The sequence below is a fragment of the Hermetia illucens genome, chromosome 6 (genome assembly GCF_905115235.1).
Source record: "Hermetia illucens chromosome 6, iHerIll2.2.curated.20191125, whole genome shotgun sequence".
Lineage (NCBI taxonomy): Eukaryota > Metazoa > Arthropoda > Insecta > Diptera > Stratiomyidae > Hermetia > Hermetia illucens.
The window spans coordinates 7,405,285-7,421,518 of record NC_051854.1 but is presented as its reverse complement, the minus strand read 5'-3'; the positions used below and the strand labels follow the sequence as shown (position 1 = coordinate 7,421,518).

The window sequence follows — 16,234 nt, the reverse complement described above, 5'->3', positions numbered from 1 at the left end:
CTGGAGTTGGTGATTGAGGAGTCGTGAAAAATGTACCGTTTATAATTTTTTGTTGGGAGCGAAGCATCCTGAATTGAAGTTAGGAATGCTTCGGTCTCATAGAAAAGTACACCATTTGTCAACCATTTGTTGGAGGCTTCGATGTCAATGCCTGACAACAATAAATTTTTGATATGACCTCTGTGAATGGGTTTCTCTTTCCACATGTCGATCTTCTGTTGGACTGAAGTAACATTCGACATGGGATCCCATTCTCTGCTTCTCAATTTTGAAGGAGATAATTTATTATCTGCCATGACGGTAGCCTGATGTATTTGGCTAGAGGATTGTTTCTCATAGAAAAACTCACGAAGAGAATGCACTTGATTGTAGTGCAACGTTTTTAAATCAAGTACCCCCCTTCCTCCCTGATAACGTGGGATAGTGATCCTCAATTTTTCGGCAGCTCTATTGTGCATGTTGTTGTTTGCAAGAACTACCCTTACCCGTCTATTGACAGATTCTAAATCAGTATTACTCCACTGTATCACACCGAAAGTGTATAGAAGGACGGGAATGGCGAAGGTGTTGATTGCCATGATCTTATTTTTCCCGTACAGCTCAATTTTAAGGACAAGATCCAGGTATATATATATATATACGGCGATTTAAAGAATTCCTCATTGGTGGGCAGTTTGCCAATGCTAGTATAATATCTTGTATGTCCGTTATTGTTTACAAAGCAGTACAGGTGCAGTATCGTGGAATTAGGTAGTTTAGTTCTAAATGCTCAACCAGCCTGGCATTTCTTGGGATTTAAATTTTGTTATTATGATCGGGGAAATTATTGTAGTGCGCTAGACATTCTGGCCCAAAGCTGGGCCACTGGGATTTTCAGAAGCGGCAGACTAGGTAATATGAATGGAAGGCCTCCCTTCCGCAGAGGAATACGACTCTCTATCTTACCTCTGCCTACTAGCAATCCGTGGTCAGCATTGCGCTCGCCCGAAATTATTACCCTGATTTGACTCAGGTACTCATTCACAGCTGAGTCGACTGGTATCCGATGTTAAATCACGATACAAATCCCACTGTGTCCAGTGAGATTTGAACCACGACTTTCCGTACGCCAGCTTTGTGCTCTAAGCACTCAGCTATCCGGGGAGGAGGAGGATGTATTAGAATTCATTAAAAGTGATATTACTTACCCGACGCTGTTGTCACAAGGGTCATATTCCGTGAATATATGCTTACAAGACGTCGAATTAAATCTATTTGTTCTAAAGTAAGTTGTACGGCGTCGAGATGCTGCGATGAACACGGTGCATATGCAGACCAAAACTGAAAGAGAAGAAAACAAAAATTAACAAAATTTATTCATTATCAACTATCATAAAATCTTGAAGGTTTTACTCAAGAACCTTTCCAGGAAACATTTATCTTCAAACCCACGTTGGGCGCGAAAGTGAAAAGGATACATACTATTTGAATTGTTAATCTTTAGTGCACTATTATAAATTCTGTCTGTCTGTCTGGCCATCTTTCTTCTTTTTTATGCGTTGCAAGGGGGAAAGGTTGAAAATCTACCGCTGGCTCCTGCCATACGGTTATGTGAGACTTTTACTCACTAAGACCACCTCCTTCTCTTTCGCTTACCCCACGGGACTGGTATTACAGAGCAGGGTACGATCAGTTGCGAACTGCGTCTCGTGTCGTTATTTGTAACTTTCCTCCGCAGCTCCTCCTTTCTCAGCAGATTGTGAACCGCCATCATTAATTTTTCCCCCGTCCTCCAAAATGTTTCATAGGCTGGCATATGGTCCACGATATTCTCAGGTGTTAACCGTGCCCCGGCGTCAATTTCCGCCTCTGCTCTCTCTGTGGCCAACCATGGGCAATCAAAAACAAGATGTTTCGCATCCTCAGGAATCATCACACATGTCGGGCAATATGAGGAGTCGTGCACAGTACCATCTGCGTCCGCTTTGGGATTGAGTTAGGTGGAAACTAACCTCACCGTTTCGTTTGATCCATTTTGAAACATCTTTTTTGCCATTCCAAATCAGATTCACTTCATGCTAATTGCCGATGATAGGTATAGGACTCGCCGATTGCATATGATGGGTCATAGAGGCGTCGACCCTCGTTCGCAAAAATGTCCATGGGGGCCATGCTTACTATCACACAGACTGCTTCGTCTGATGTTGCACGGTAAGCGCACGTCATTTGCAATGCACTCAATCAATATGGAGCTGCGATTTTCCTTCTATTTGCTTCCAACTTCAAAGATGGTGCACAGACTAGAGCAAGATGGAACTGATAACTCTCGAGATAAGGAGCCGATGGGTTTGTTTAGGTGCACCTATATTTGGCGACATCCTTGCTAACAATGTAGCCACCCCGGAAGCTTTGGTTGCTGAATTTTCAAAATGGGACTTGAATTTCAGTCGACCATCACTCCCAGGTATTTAAGCGTTGGCTGCGACTGTATGATGTGTTCACCAGTCTTGACCTTTATTGCCGTTTGCTTCCTTCGCTTAGTGATTAAAACTAGCTCGGTTTCATGCTCTGTGAGCGTCAGACCAGCTTCCTCTAGCCAAGGCCTGATTTTAAAAATTGTCTCGCTTGTGAGTACCTCGATCTCATCAATATCTTGTGCCACGATAGTTACTCCGATGTCGTCTGCGAAGCCTATAATTGTCACTCGTTTGGGTAGTTGCAACTTTAAAATTCTGCCATCCATTATTATCCACAGGAGAGGACCGAGGACTGATCCTTGTGGAACCCCCCCCCCCCCTGGTCCGAATCGTAACACAATATCCTCTCCCCGAGAAATTCTGTGACCATGTGCACCAGGTATTTAGGAGCGCCCAATTTGGCTAAAGCCACAACTATTTTGCCCCATTTTGCCGTGTTCAAGGCATTCTTCAAAGTGTCTATTTCGTCTGAATTTCCTGTACCCTAGACCAGCAGAGGATAAACTTGCCCATGGGCGGCAAACTCCCACTCCCTGTAAATCGAAGGTCGCAGTCATTCATATTCAGCATGCAATAATCGAATGGCCATGTTGGAAGACTGCAAATTATTCAAAAAATCTGCGCAGTTACGTTGAATTGCTCCTATATCGCAGGCACTCTTAAGGTTTTCGAACCCAAGTAGGAGTTTTTATCAATGTGAAAACCTACTGCTCATCCTCAGGCTCATCCATTACCAAGGACCATGACTTAAACATCGGACGGACGGACGAACCTTCAAGAATGAATGAATGGTCCCCCTATGGAATCTCAGCCTTTGCTCGACAAGTAACTTGCGGTAAGATACCGTGTATACTCGATTGGACGAAATCTTCTATCAATTCCCTCTTTCCCTACGGTTCTGGCCTGGCTCGAAGGGATCTCTACTGTCGTAAAGACAAATTCTCTTTAATCCTCCGTTACCCCTCTTTGCAAGATTTCTTTCGGCAATGACAACCCAGAAAAACTCAATGAAACGAAAAACTAGAGAATAGACGGATATAAATGCAATTTGCAACTGGGAATACAGAATCCCATAGTTTTCAGTAGAGTAGATGATGTAGTGCAACATGCTATTAGACTACGACAGTCTGGATGTTGTACAGAGAGGCTCTGCAGGTACAGTAACATCCCAGACAACCTACCTTGGGAACTCTGGACATTCCCCACATGAAAGCCGAACTTCACTTGGAACTTCGGTATGGACTTTCTAACCAGGGCAGAGCGGAAATCCCGCGACATTCTAACCAGGGTAGAGCGGAAATCCCGCGACATGTTGCAAAGTTATGGCACTGACTGACAGATCAAAGATGGTCTATACAGTCGGTTTGGGAGTCTTCCAGGATACACACAGTGTAGCTGAGTCGTACCATCTCTCAGGATTTACCAGTGTATTTCAAGCGGAAGTACTGGAAGTTTTGGAAGCCTGTCGATGGTTAGGTCATGATCCGAGCCCCAAGCGTAAAACACCTATTCTTAACCAAGGGGCCATTAAATCTATGTATTCATCGAGGTTGGTGGGGTAGTGCAGGAGTTCGCTGAAGATGCCGGGCGGAACGCTCAAGATCACCTTCCTCTGGGTTCCCGATGATAGGAACGAGGCCAACGAGATAACAGGAGAACTCTGTTATTGGCAGTTCCTCGGTGCCCCATTGGTGACTGTCAGGACCAGAATTTACTCGCACTACTGCTCAGTCGCGAACTTTAGATGGGGAATGCTAATCAACTGCGCTAAGTGAACGTAGATTTGATCCGCCCCTAACAAGACCTGATCGCAAGAACTCCTGAACCAGACGCGTACAAACGCATACGGGGGTCTGCACGGGGCACTGGTCTGGGCAATCATGCCACCTCCTTTCCGATTACGCAGCAGTAGCTAAATCCAGGCTACGGCAATAGGTAAAACTTTCTTGGGGAACCTCGAGAAGTCCTCAAGTTGTAGAATGGGAGAGCTGCTTTCGTTCGTGAATACTATGGGCTGACTATGAAGATCTGAGCTCACTGAACTCTGTCCACCTTGCTCTTACCACAGCCGGCATAGTCTTCAGGAATTCGTGGTATTAAACCGGCGCAGCATAGCGCTAATCGGGCTCCTCGGGGCGGCCACTGATACCTACCTACCTACTTTCTCCCTTTAATTCGTTTGGTTTCTATAATAGCAAACTGCAGTGTAGGATAAAATTCGAAAAGTAATGGTGGTATAAAGAGGAAAAGAAGGCTCTAAAGAGCATAAAATCGGCTAAACGATCATCATGGAGACGCTTTTGCGAAGAGACTAACTCTCTTGAGGCAACCCCAAAGCTGAAGCGGATTCTGGTCAAAGAACGTAGTCAAAAACAGGGTTATTTACGTTTACAGAACGGGAAGTACACAGAAAGCGATGAAGAAACAGCAAAACATTTCCTTGAAGTACACTTCCCATGCAGTATCCAAAATCTAATCTCGGGGCCAACAGGCGCATACAGCCCTCAACCGAGAGACTGGAATCTGGCATGCAAAGTAATATCACTGGAGCAAGTGAAATGGCATTTAACTCGTTCCATAGAGAGACTTGGTTGCCTAAGTATTACTGGAGCAATGAGTGCTACGTCGACTGCGGCACTTGAAGCTATCCTAAATTTACCCTCCATTCACTTGGAAGTGAAACGGAAAGCAGCCAACGGCGCATATAGGTTCGATACCATTAAGGCGTGGAAAGGCGGCCAATCACACGGTCATACGTCTATTTGGAAATTCCTTGAAAAACATCCGGTAGTCCTGATGCCGACCGATCATATGGTTTCCAGATTCGTCTTTGAAAAGACATACACTGTCCTCATCACCGAAACAGAAATGGCCATGTGTCGACAAATGGCCATCCTTTCAGATTACAGACTTAATAATCTTCACCGACGGGTCAGTCATGGAGGGCGGATCGGGAGCCGGGGTGTGCTCGAAGAATCCGATTATAGAACTGGCCTGACCCCTCAGAAAAATGACGACCATATCCCAGGCGGAGATATATGCCATTTCATTGGCAGCAGAAGAATGTCTGGGACAAAAGTGGAGGGGTCGGAACAGATTCGAATGGTGAATCTGTTCCGACAGTCGGGCGGCATTATCAGTACTAAATGGCAACGACTTATCAAGCCAGTTGGTGTGGAGTTGTCATCAGGTGCTGCTGAAACTTGGCCGACTGAATGAAACATTTCTGATGTGGGTGCCTGGGCACACTAACATCGCCGGCAATGAGGAGGCTGATAGACTGGCTCGCCGAGGGTCAGGATCCACAATGGTGGGGCCAAAACCAGCTCTTGGAATCCGACCATCTACTGTCAAGTCTACTCTGAAGGGTGAAATTGCAAGAATTCACGCAGCCGAGTGGAGAAATTTGGACTCTTGCCGGCAAGCGAAAATCCTTGTGAAGGAGCCTAGGGGCACTAGAGCGCCATTCTTGTTGTCCCTTAAGAAGTGGGACATAAAAACCCTAGTAGTGCTTTTAAAGGGACACTGCTCCTTAAACTACCATATGGAAAAGATTGGGGTAGTGGTTTCGGCTATTTGCAGCCAATGTGAGCAGGAGGAGGAGACAGCCCTGCACTTTTTATGCAGCTGCCCGGCATCCTCAGATCTCAGACGAAGACACCTTGGCAAGGTTTTCTTCAATGAAGAATCGCACACTTGCTGCCCCTGGAGAATGTTCTAAGATTCGCTCAAGCCTGCGAACATCGTAGGCGGGAAGCCTTTGAATGGACAATTTATGGGGATAGAATAATGGGCCTAACAATGGCCTGAGTGCTCGGAGCTGAACTAATGGTGAAAGCCTAATATTTTTTGTTTGAAATCAGTAAACCAGATGAGAGTGTAATAAGTTATCTGTCATCCTTCCAAAGTGCATGCATACGACTTGCTTTTGAATGGTCCCCCTATTCATGACAAACGAATATCGCCATTAAACATAAATGTCAACGGCATCAGCATCCTAGCTAGTCAGCTACTGGTGGGCAGGCGAGGCATGCCTCATTGATAAGCACAATGATTTGCAAACTCCATGGAAATTCAATAGAAAAACACTGGGTCATTTAAAACCATGATTATCCCTATAGCAAACTTGGAGCAAAATATAATTATAACTACCCACTTCCATCCAGTCAGCCTATAAGGAAGGAACATCAAACAAGCCATGACTTCCTAGCGTTTATCCTAGCGTCAATAACAAGGACTCCTAATTTTGTTTGCTGGAGTATCTCCAGCCATCTCGCGCCTTGCTTCCAACTCCTCAATAGATTGTTACCACAACAGAAATTCAGATGTAGTGGCACTACCCCCATTTCTTTCCTAATTCATTTTCTTGCCGCCAAAAAGCAATTTGAATGTGTCTATCAATGCCATTTTTTCCGCCAGGCACATCCTCCCCCTTTTTTGCAATTTAATATATAATGTATCAGTCAATAGAAATTTCCTCGGAAAATTCGACAGACATTTAACTTAAAGTGTGTGAGTGTATCTGAAATTTGAGTGGCAACCAGACACTTTTCCGGGATGTGCTGGGTCAGATGGAGACGGGGGATGCGCCGGGAAGAGAGGGCTCGAAAGGAAAATGTCGTTATGCTGTTTGAGTACATGTTGTACATGAGATGAGATGACAACGATAAGTTGAATTGCTTCTTCGTTTCATTTCTATTAATGTTTCACGGATTTTATTTGATTTTACATCTATTTTCGGGGACTATTGAGCTGGCGATATTTGCCCGGATTGAAGATGGATGACGCACTTGAAGTGATATCAACCTGTTGCCGGGTGGTTTTCTTTTGGGGAACATATTAAAGAATTATATGGTATTTCTAAGGGTGGAGTATCCTGTCAACACCAGTGAGGTTCGATGCTGATGTTTGTTACTTTGGTCATGTCGACCATAAGCTTGAAACTGTGCGAATCTATATGACGCTATAGAATGGGCGAATTCATCCCCTGTGCAGATAAAGAAACCTCTTATTAGATCTTTGCCTTCATAGCTGTTATCTAGGCTGGATACTATAGTACAAGAAGGTGTCAGGATATGTGACATTTCTGACACATATCTGGCTTCGCATATCCTATGAAAAGGAACTTGGATCAAATTATGATTTAAAAGCGCCTTATTAATTTGGTCATCTTGCATTCGACCCTAGCTGCGTTTATAGACCACAAGTATTAGCATTTCCTTCATCCATCCTCCATGCTCCCCAATGTGGCTGCGAAATCCAAGCGTAGTGACGCATGCTGCCAACAATATTCATCGATTCAAAGCAATACTCCTGAGCAAGCTTGCCCACACTTCTCATAAAACTATCCCCTCCTGCCTTTTGTTTGCTCGTTTGGATAGAAAGCCACTTCTGTATGTGCTGCTCCGGCTTAGTCCTTTTCTGAACTCCCGTATCTATTCCAATATTTTCTCATGCAAAAATGTCCTTTGTGCACGCCACGAAGCCTTTCTCATGGAAAAACAAATAAGGATGACAACGTCAACAATGACTATGGTACGAGCATGATGCAGGCCCCATACTATCCTTTCATGCACCGTCATACAACAATGCTGGGTTTAGTGATGTTCAGAGGTTGCAATGTCATCTCCATAATCAAATAATGGGTTTGTATCTGCACATCTTTGGGAAAGGATAATAGTTGTAAACATGTCCAATAGAGAAATCTTAGTGCATATGAAGGAAGAGATCCGGCGAAAAAGGACGAACGCTTTTAGTCTCATGACAATGCGCTTTGTGGGGGACTAATGTCAAGCGGTAAATCCAATTAAGCTGAATTTGGAATTGTTAAGCTAAGAAACTCAATTTAAATAAAATGTCTCAGGGTGGAACTCCAGTAAATTGAAGTATATCCATGATGAAGACATACGGGCGGGAGTCAACGTAGAAGACGGAGCTGAAATAACTTTATGTGACACAGATCTAAACAGTTTACGTAGGAAACTGTTATGTTTATTATGTTGCGGTGTTTGACATCAGTTTGCCCCAATTGTCTTCATGTCTTTGTTTATGGATGCCATACGCCAGGACATGCAACTCAAGTGGGGCTTGCTTTAAGCATTTGTCCGAGCGTCATAGCGCTGTCGTCGGAATCGGAATGCATTCATCTTACTGAAAATATTTGGAACAGCTTCACTGACGTGTGTTACCTGGGGTATCGTTTTGGAATTAATCAAACTGGACTAAAATGCTCATAAGATACCCTCTTTCAATCACGGCTGAGTAAAGAAATTAGGGGCTGATGGATGGAATTGAAATGTTGCTAGACGGAGCAGCCATCGACTATCTCCCTGAATTTGTCAACCCTAAGGTTTACATATGTCTTAATTAAACGTGAAATCCGTAAGAACATTATGTATGTATCAAATATTGTGAACGATAGTGTTGGATCAATATTGCCGATTGCCGATAAGCCCATTTGCGAAGGAATATGAACATCTTTTCCATTCAATGTTAGCTCCACTATCTACATGGTGTCCTTTGGGAGCTCTCACGGGCTGCAGACAACGGAGAATGACGCCAAGCCTTCCACGCCTAAAAACTGTCAATTTCGAAGTCCTAACCCATAGCAAATTAAGGTCACCTTCACGGTGGATTAGGAATTCAAACTAAGCATAATTCAGCTAGGAGCAGTCAGCCAGGTAGGTCGTCTATATAGTTTGAGAAGTAAAACTCTGACCGTCATGAACTTTTTGCGGCTCTTGTAGAAGGAACTTGGTCAAACCCAGTAATTATCAGAATCAATTCTCAAACTTTTACTGCTTCTAGATACTAGCCTTTTAGAGCACCTTACGCACCATGTAGCCCCTGACGCAACAAAGCCAACAAGGCCTCATAAGCATAAGCAACCACATATCCTTAGCAATCAGAGCCATTACTGAAGTAAGTTTCCTCTATTGATATCCAGGGAACCAGGGAATTTCGGAACTACAATAAGGCACTCTTAAGCTTAAGAATATATGCAAAGGTTTCCCTGTTTGTTGCAAGAGACAAGAGGATAGATATTTGCGGGCAAGCAACTAGCAAATTTTGAGACTGTACTGTTACTGAAACGTTCACAACGTCTCGGATAGGCATACGAACCTTGGCTATTGAAGACGGATTGTTTTCCCGAATAAGTGCACACTCCTCGGCAACGGTATTGACGCTCCTCATAATGCTCACATTCTCCAGTTTGAGCGGGAATTTCAACGATGTAAGGTAGACATTTTGAGCCCTCAGCTTTTGTACCCTGGAAAGCCAAGTGGTAGCAGACGCGAATCTGGTATCACGCTATTTCTGTCGGATGCCAAAAGACGCGCTCTCTTGGTCCGGGGGACGATTTCCGACAGACATCAGACCGCAAGATTCCGGTCCAGCTTAAGGAGCATCGCTATTGTGCAGTAATGTACACCAAAGGAGACTTCCAATATAGTGGAGAAGGATGCTTTCAACGAGCAGTTACACGCAGTTCAGGGCCGGCTTTTTAAGTTAATGTGGAAGGAGCGCTCGGACATATGACTGAGAAGAACAGTTTTGGTGACCGTAACGATAAGGGTGGAGGCTTGTGGAATTGTACAGATTCTACTGCCTTTGCTGGCATATCGCTCTAGCATAGAGATTGCCATAGGGTCAGTTGGATTTGAACTGACCAACACCGTACCAGCAATCAAATCAACCACTTTTCGTTCAGCGGTAGGTTTAAAAATTGTCTCTTGGATGTCAAAATGGATTACCATCTCTGACGGTCGTTTACGTTCGGTTACGTATTGGGTCGGCACTTCTCGCAGGATTGAAGAGCTTGCACCCCTAGTTCAAAACCGAATGATATAATCCAGCTATCGCTCGACAGTGGGAGCGGCTCATCAAGAGAGTTTTTGTAACTTTTATTTGATGTTATTAAACTTATCTGAAGCTTCTTGGAGTGGAAGTCCCTATTTTTCTTTAAAAGTTGTCGGAGTTCCGTTGCCAACATCCCAGGAAAATCATGGTTCAATAATTGGATGGAGCCTATGGTTTGATCCTTAGGGAACCCCTTGTTTATGCCCTTTAAGAAGAGCACACATTCTTGGTGATCATGAATCCATAGAAGCCAGGATCTTTTACTTTTGTCATTCTGAAAAGTTCCCGTTGCAGATAAGAGAGCTCTTAAGCTCTGTTCCGAAATAAATTTGGAAGCTTACTTTCAAGAATAACTCACAATGATAATATTGAGATTTTTCTTCGAGACCCTGACTAGTGTGCGAAGGATAAACGAGGTAGAATCTAGCCGGCTCCAGTATACGTCACCACTCTAAAGATTGTTCGCAAGTAGATATCCAAGATCCGTTCAAGGTTATTCGTTATGAAAAATTTAGGCTGTCTGGATATGAAAACTACGCGTTTTTCTAGTGCATTATATCTATGAATGAAATACACCTCCGATAAATTTGTGAAAACTGTGGAACTACCCTTTCTTGCTACTTCTAGGGCATAACTAGCATTATCCTCGATCAATACATCAATGTGACCTTCTCAAACGCATGACACTGCGTAACCTCCAAGCGGGGTTCCAACTCACTGTACTTTTTACTGGTGGTCACGCGTATCTGGACTAGGAGATGCAGGAACCGTTCAGAGGATTCTGCCTAGGAGTCCCCTGACTTTCTAAGAGAGGATGGACTCCTATGTCCCTTTGGTCGGGATCTTACCAAGTCTCGCAAAATTGGTGATACTTTTAATGTTCTGAAACAATTCCTGGCAGTCTTGGTGGACAATTTGTACTTCTTGAAGTAATCCTTATATAGCATATGGTAGATATGCCTGTAAAAGATGTTGAAAACCTCCATGGTCAACCTCTTGAGATTGAGCGGGTCTTCGTTCCGCCACAGCGACTATGATCTTTTACTGTATTTCACATGGCACAAAACTTTCAATACGATATGAAATGACTGCTTCAGAGACCTAACCTTCGACAACAGCTAGTCGCTGTCGTCGACCTTGGGAGCACCGAGAAATTTACTCTTTATAAGGGTACAGCGATGTTCAAATTGACTAGTATCTAGCTGTGATACAAGAACGATCTACTAAACAACCCTACCAGCAATGGACTATCAGGGTCTTGAAATGTATTAGAGACTACAGCGGTATGCTTTTGGAAGCATATGAACCAAAGGGCTCACAGGATTTTTGCACGGCAAGCTTACCTCTCACCTTGGGATACTGGGGATACCCGAAACCATTTGGAGATTCTGTGCGGCTTAAGAGTTTTTCAATACAGTATAGTCTCCAGCTTCGAGATTATTGCAGTTTAATATTTTATTCTGGAAATGGTGCTGAAATCCCCTGAATGTTTGCTAGTTCACATAGTGAGAGCCGTTGCAGGAGGCTCTAAAGTCTAATTCACTTGGGAGAAGTTTGAGCTCCCACCTCTTCAATCCTAACTATCAGGACCACAATTTAAAAATGTCTTCCTCATGGGGTGGGCTTGCAGTTAAGTCTTCATATCATACCTTCAGCTTATTCAGCTCAGGAGGCAAAAATAAGCCTCCTTCAATAACTCGTCTTGAATTTTTATAATTACAGGCTAGTTTTTCGCTAAGTCCCGCCCTTCTCAATTATATATTCCAGGCGTACATCCGCTTTCAATGTTTCGTTCAATCTCTTTCTCAAGGCCAGAAATCAAGGGCAATGAAACAGCACGCATTCTATGGCATATAGTATGATGTTGCACCTTCGACAATTGGGGGAGCTGATCAGTCTAAGATACTACATATACTGACAGTTTCCTTGTCTTGTCAAACTCCACCTCTACCTGATATCTTCCCTTTGCAATGTGTTTACATTTTCCCCTCGTTACTGGCAAGCTTTTCCTTTTGTCCTGTACTATTAACGCCGCGTCGTCTGATATTGCCCTAAAGGAGCTGCAAATGTTCAGAGTCATTAGGCAGTAAGTTAAATTCACGAGAACCTCCTTTTGATGCTGTGAGCTTTGCTCATCGCCGAGTGATGCATATGCATATCTAACCTTCCGTTGCATATTCGGCGACATATTTGCAAGCGACACTGTAATAATGGCGGTCGTTTCAAAAATGCATTTTAGATGAAGTTGAAGCTTTACTTAGTGGTAATTATATCCCCAAGATTTTCCTGCGGTTTATTTTGCCTGGTTTTATCCTTTCTTCTCCTAGAGAACAATTTGCAGTCCTTACAGTTCCCGTTGATGCAATCTTTATATCGTGCCGGCGTTACGTGGTCAAATTTTTTAGAAAGCAACATTACTGGCCTTTTCTGAGGCAGGAAGGACGGGAATTAAACAGTAGACCTAGTACCAAACTTTGTGGTGCTTCAATTGTGACGATTAACTCGAAGAATCGCTGCTGACCAAATTGACACCCAAGCAACCTACGAGATCCTCTGCAAAATTTGTACAGTGCAGTTTTCAGTACACATTAGAGAGGAGCTTATTGATGATTCTGAGAAATGAGTATATTAAGGATATCAGGTCCTTAAGAATAATTTATAGAAATATCTTTGCCAATTTGTAAACCATGATAGCATTAAGGTAGGACCAGTGCTATAATGGGGTTCTGGAGGGAGAAACGGTAAGCTACATCGGTTGCCACTAGGTCATCATTGAGTATCTGGAAAACCTATAGGAAAAACAGTCATAATCAATCGGGATTTGGAACTGTAAGAGATAACAGAGCAGAAATCTATTTGAGTCACTCAGTTCTTGAACGCTCCATTGTGGAGCTGACAATATTTTTAGGTCCCAACAAAAGTTTTCATGGGATTGAAAATTGAAAATGGTTTCAATTGTTTACTCGTTGCCATCAAGCTTTTGCGAGTAGTTTTTTCCTATCCACACATTTAGCCTTTTGCAAGTGGTCTTTTTTGCAAAAGGATAAGGGAAAGATTGGATAAATTTTTAAAGGAATGCTGTAGAACAAAATCAAAATGTAACCAAGAAAAAACAAAGTACTTGCACGGCAACAACATTCTTCTTGAGTTGAAATTTTAAATAAAATCGCTTGATATAATCCCCACCCTGCCGACCTTCCATTATTCCGTCCTCGGTCTTCAATTTGTATTCGAAAAGTTTCAATTCATATAAATTTCAAATTAAAAGATCCTGCGGCATTACAAAGTGTTCTTTTGATCAAGCACTTAATACCATCAAAGGATTTCAATTAGCTTTCGATAAGGTAGACCCATTTGTACAATGGAAAATTCTTGGGAGGCATAACAGATGCTGTAATTCCAGACAAAAAAAACTACCCACCTGTGCTGACACCATTCCCTCCTTGAGTCGTTTGAGATCCGTGTGACTCCAAGCGCTCGTGGACCAAGGTGCAATCTCTCTTAGATCCGCACCAAATCGAAAGTCCTTCAGTTGATTCTTCAGAAATTTTCTGATATTCCATGGTAAGTCGTTGTGTCTGAAAGAAAGAAAGGATAATGCAAGGAGTAAAATAATAGCAATTAAAAGTTGTTTTCAATATTTTATCAAAGTAATTACCGCAGGACCAATGTAATTAATTTTGACCTTAAGAATCAAATTAACGAAATTTTCAGTGAATGGAGGGAGGAAATTGGTGATTTTGCATTTCAGAGGCAGCAGGCTAGTCCCACATGAGGAAATATGAAAAGAAAAAGGACATGTTACTAATTCTAACAATACAGGGCCTTAGTGTACTTATATTCCGAAAAGTTTATTGATGAAGATACCTGTAACCAACCAGGTTCATCAAGGTAAAAGAAAAAATCTTGACTGGCAGTTTCGTCCAGGGCAGAGGCAACTCTGCAGACGCTGCCTCCTAGGGCAGAGGTGAGGCAGCGTCTGATGAGTTGCCTCTGGCCTGGACGCTGCCTCACCTTTGCCCTAGGAGGCAGCGTCTGCTGACGAAATCGTCAGTCAAGATTTTTTCTTTTCTTTTTGAACCTGGCTGTGTTGAAGCCTGACGCCGGTTGGAGCTTCACAATTGTAAGCAAACTCCCTGAGAATCTCTCCTTCACCTTGGGGAGTCGATATACTAATTCTGCCAGCATGGTCCACTTACACTTTATTCCAGATCGTAACAGTACACTACAGGATTACAGCATCCTAGAGGGCTGAATCTGGTCAGCATTGCGCTTACCCGAGATTATTACCCTCGTTTGACTTAGGTATTCATTTACAGCTGAGTCGACTGGTATCCGACGTCAAATCACGGTTCAAATCCGACTGCCATTAAGAGAAGAAGATGCCAGTAAGATTTGAATCACAGTCTTGTGCTCTAACCACTGAGTTATCCGGAAAAGAAGCTGAAGTGATCAGGTTTTATTCAAAGGGAGCTAAATCCTCCTTAACTCGTCTCTATGTCTGATCGAGTCACCGATATTGTTCACCACATCTCCGTACTATTATAATAGATTGGGGGATGTCGCCACTCAGTATAAAGCTTTGATAGTGGCTTGGCTGTTGGCTGTAAGGAAAATGTTACTCTTAAGGCTCTGACCATCTCCTTGACATCAACAGACGCAATCCGGACGAAGCGCTATATTTATCTGAGAATAGTTTCGCTTCGTCGAGAAAGAATGTTGTATCTTAACCTCCCACACCTTGTTTTCTACTCTGCCCTGGTAAGAAAACCCACAACCAAGTTCCTGCTTCTCTTCTTAAGTGTGTCGTAGTCCGGTGGTATTACTCTGGTCGACGCTAGGGTTCCATAATCTCATTGATAACGGAGGGGAACATCCTTGTAACCAATATCACGAAGATGTCAGTACAGGTCACCAACCGGAAGGACGAAAGACAAACCGCGTTTATGCGCGTCTGTTATAAGCATGAATGAAATTCAGCTACCATAAATCATTGTAAAATACGGAACAACCCTTTCATGCTATTTTCGGGTCATAGTTGGCATTATGCTGTATGGCTCCGAAGATTTATAGACAGTGAAGTTGTTAGTATACCAGCTCGTTTCATATGCGGTCAATACTGATACGAATGGGGTCGTGGAATCCCCAAGCGGCGGGACTCACAGCCATTTGGGGATCCGGTTCGTTTCCCCACTAACACACGGGCAATAAAACGCGTTCCACTTTTTGCATAACATGACTGTATTCCAAATATTTTGTGAAAAGGGACCTACTAAGCAGTTGATCTTCGGACCGGTTCTCGGTGACCCTGTCCGTGCGCCCCGTTTGGGGGGGTGTCGATATTCGGGGCGGTTCTCTGTAGTCGTCTCCTTCTGATTTGCCCGTAAAGGTCGTTGTCGATGGTAGTCGCATGGCCGTTCTCGTTGGCTGTTCTTCCAAGAATAAGAAAGCGCAGTCCACTCGAAGGACGTGTCGAGCTCGATGGCGGTGCAAAGGCCGCTGGAGGTGGGAGCGTTCCGAAACTTTGAAGAAGGCTCTAGATTCCACAGTGTTATGCCAGCAGCTGGCGCCAACTACCACGGGCTCTTTCACTGGCAAGGAAATACGCTTGGACTAAACTTCAACCTTTTAAGAAAGAACGATCATGGTGTGTGCTTTGTACCTCTTCATGCAATACTTATTTGGCTGCCAATATTTATTATTTGAGTAAGGAATTGAGGGGGATTGAGGCATGCTGTTTAATATCTTCGCAAATCAGGTATGTGAATATTAATAGCTGCGTTAGAAGGTGGCTCTGCACCGGATGATCCGATGTTCCAGAAAAAACGACTCTTGAAGAGGCACGCAGCAAAGAGTGTATGCTTAGTGACAAGCAAACGCCCGGATATAATGCTTTGACGCACGTACCTTTGGGGATT

The 16,234-nt window shown here is 43.5% G+C and overlaps 2 protein-coding genes across 7 annotated transcripts in view; one reads left to right on the top strand and one right to left on the bottom strand.

The window, feature by feature from the left end:
• Nucleotides 1–16,234, bottom strand: part of LOC119659922 (dipeptidase 1) — a 394,749-nt gene that overhangs the window by 38,572 nt on the left and 339,943 nt on the right. For all 5 annotated transcript variants that reach the window (XM_038068255.1, XM_038068254.1, XM_038068256.1 and 2 more), the window contains 2 exons: nucleotides 13,738–13,894; nucleotides 1,188–1,320 (listed from right to left, as the gene is read on the bottom strand). In XM_038068255.1, the coding sequence (XP_037924183.1) occupies nucleotides 1,188–1,320; nucleotides 13,738–13,894 (290 nt within the window). The remainder of the gene's footprint in view (nucleotides 1–1,187; nucleotides 1,321–13,737; nucleotides 13,895–16,234) is intronic.
• LOC119659923 overlaps nucleotides 1–16,234 on the top strand; it is a 122,042-nt gene that overhangs the window by 70,320 nt on the left and 35,488 nt on the right. The window lies entirely within an intron of this gene.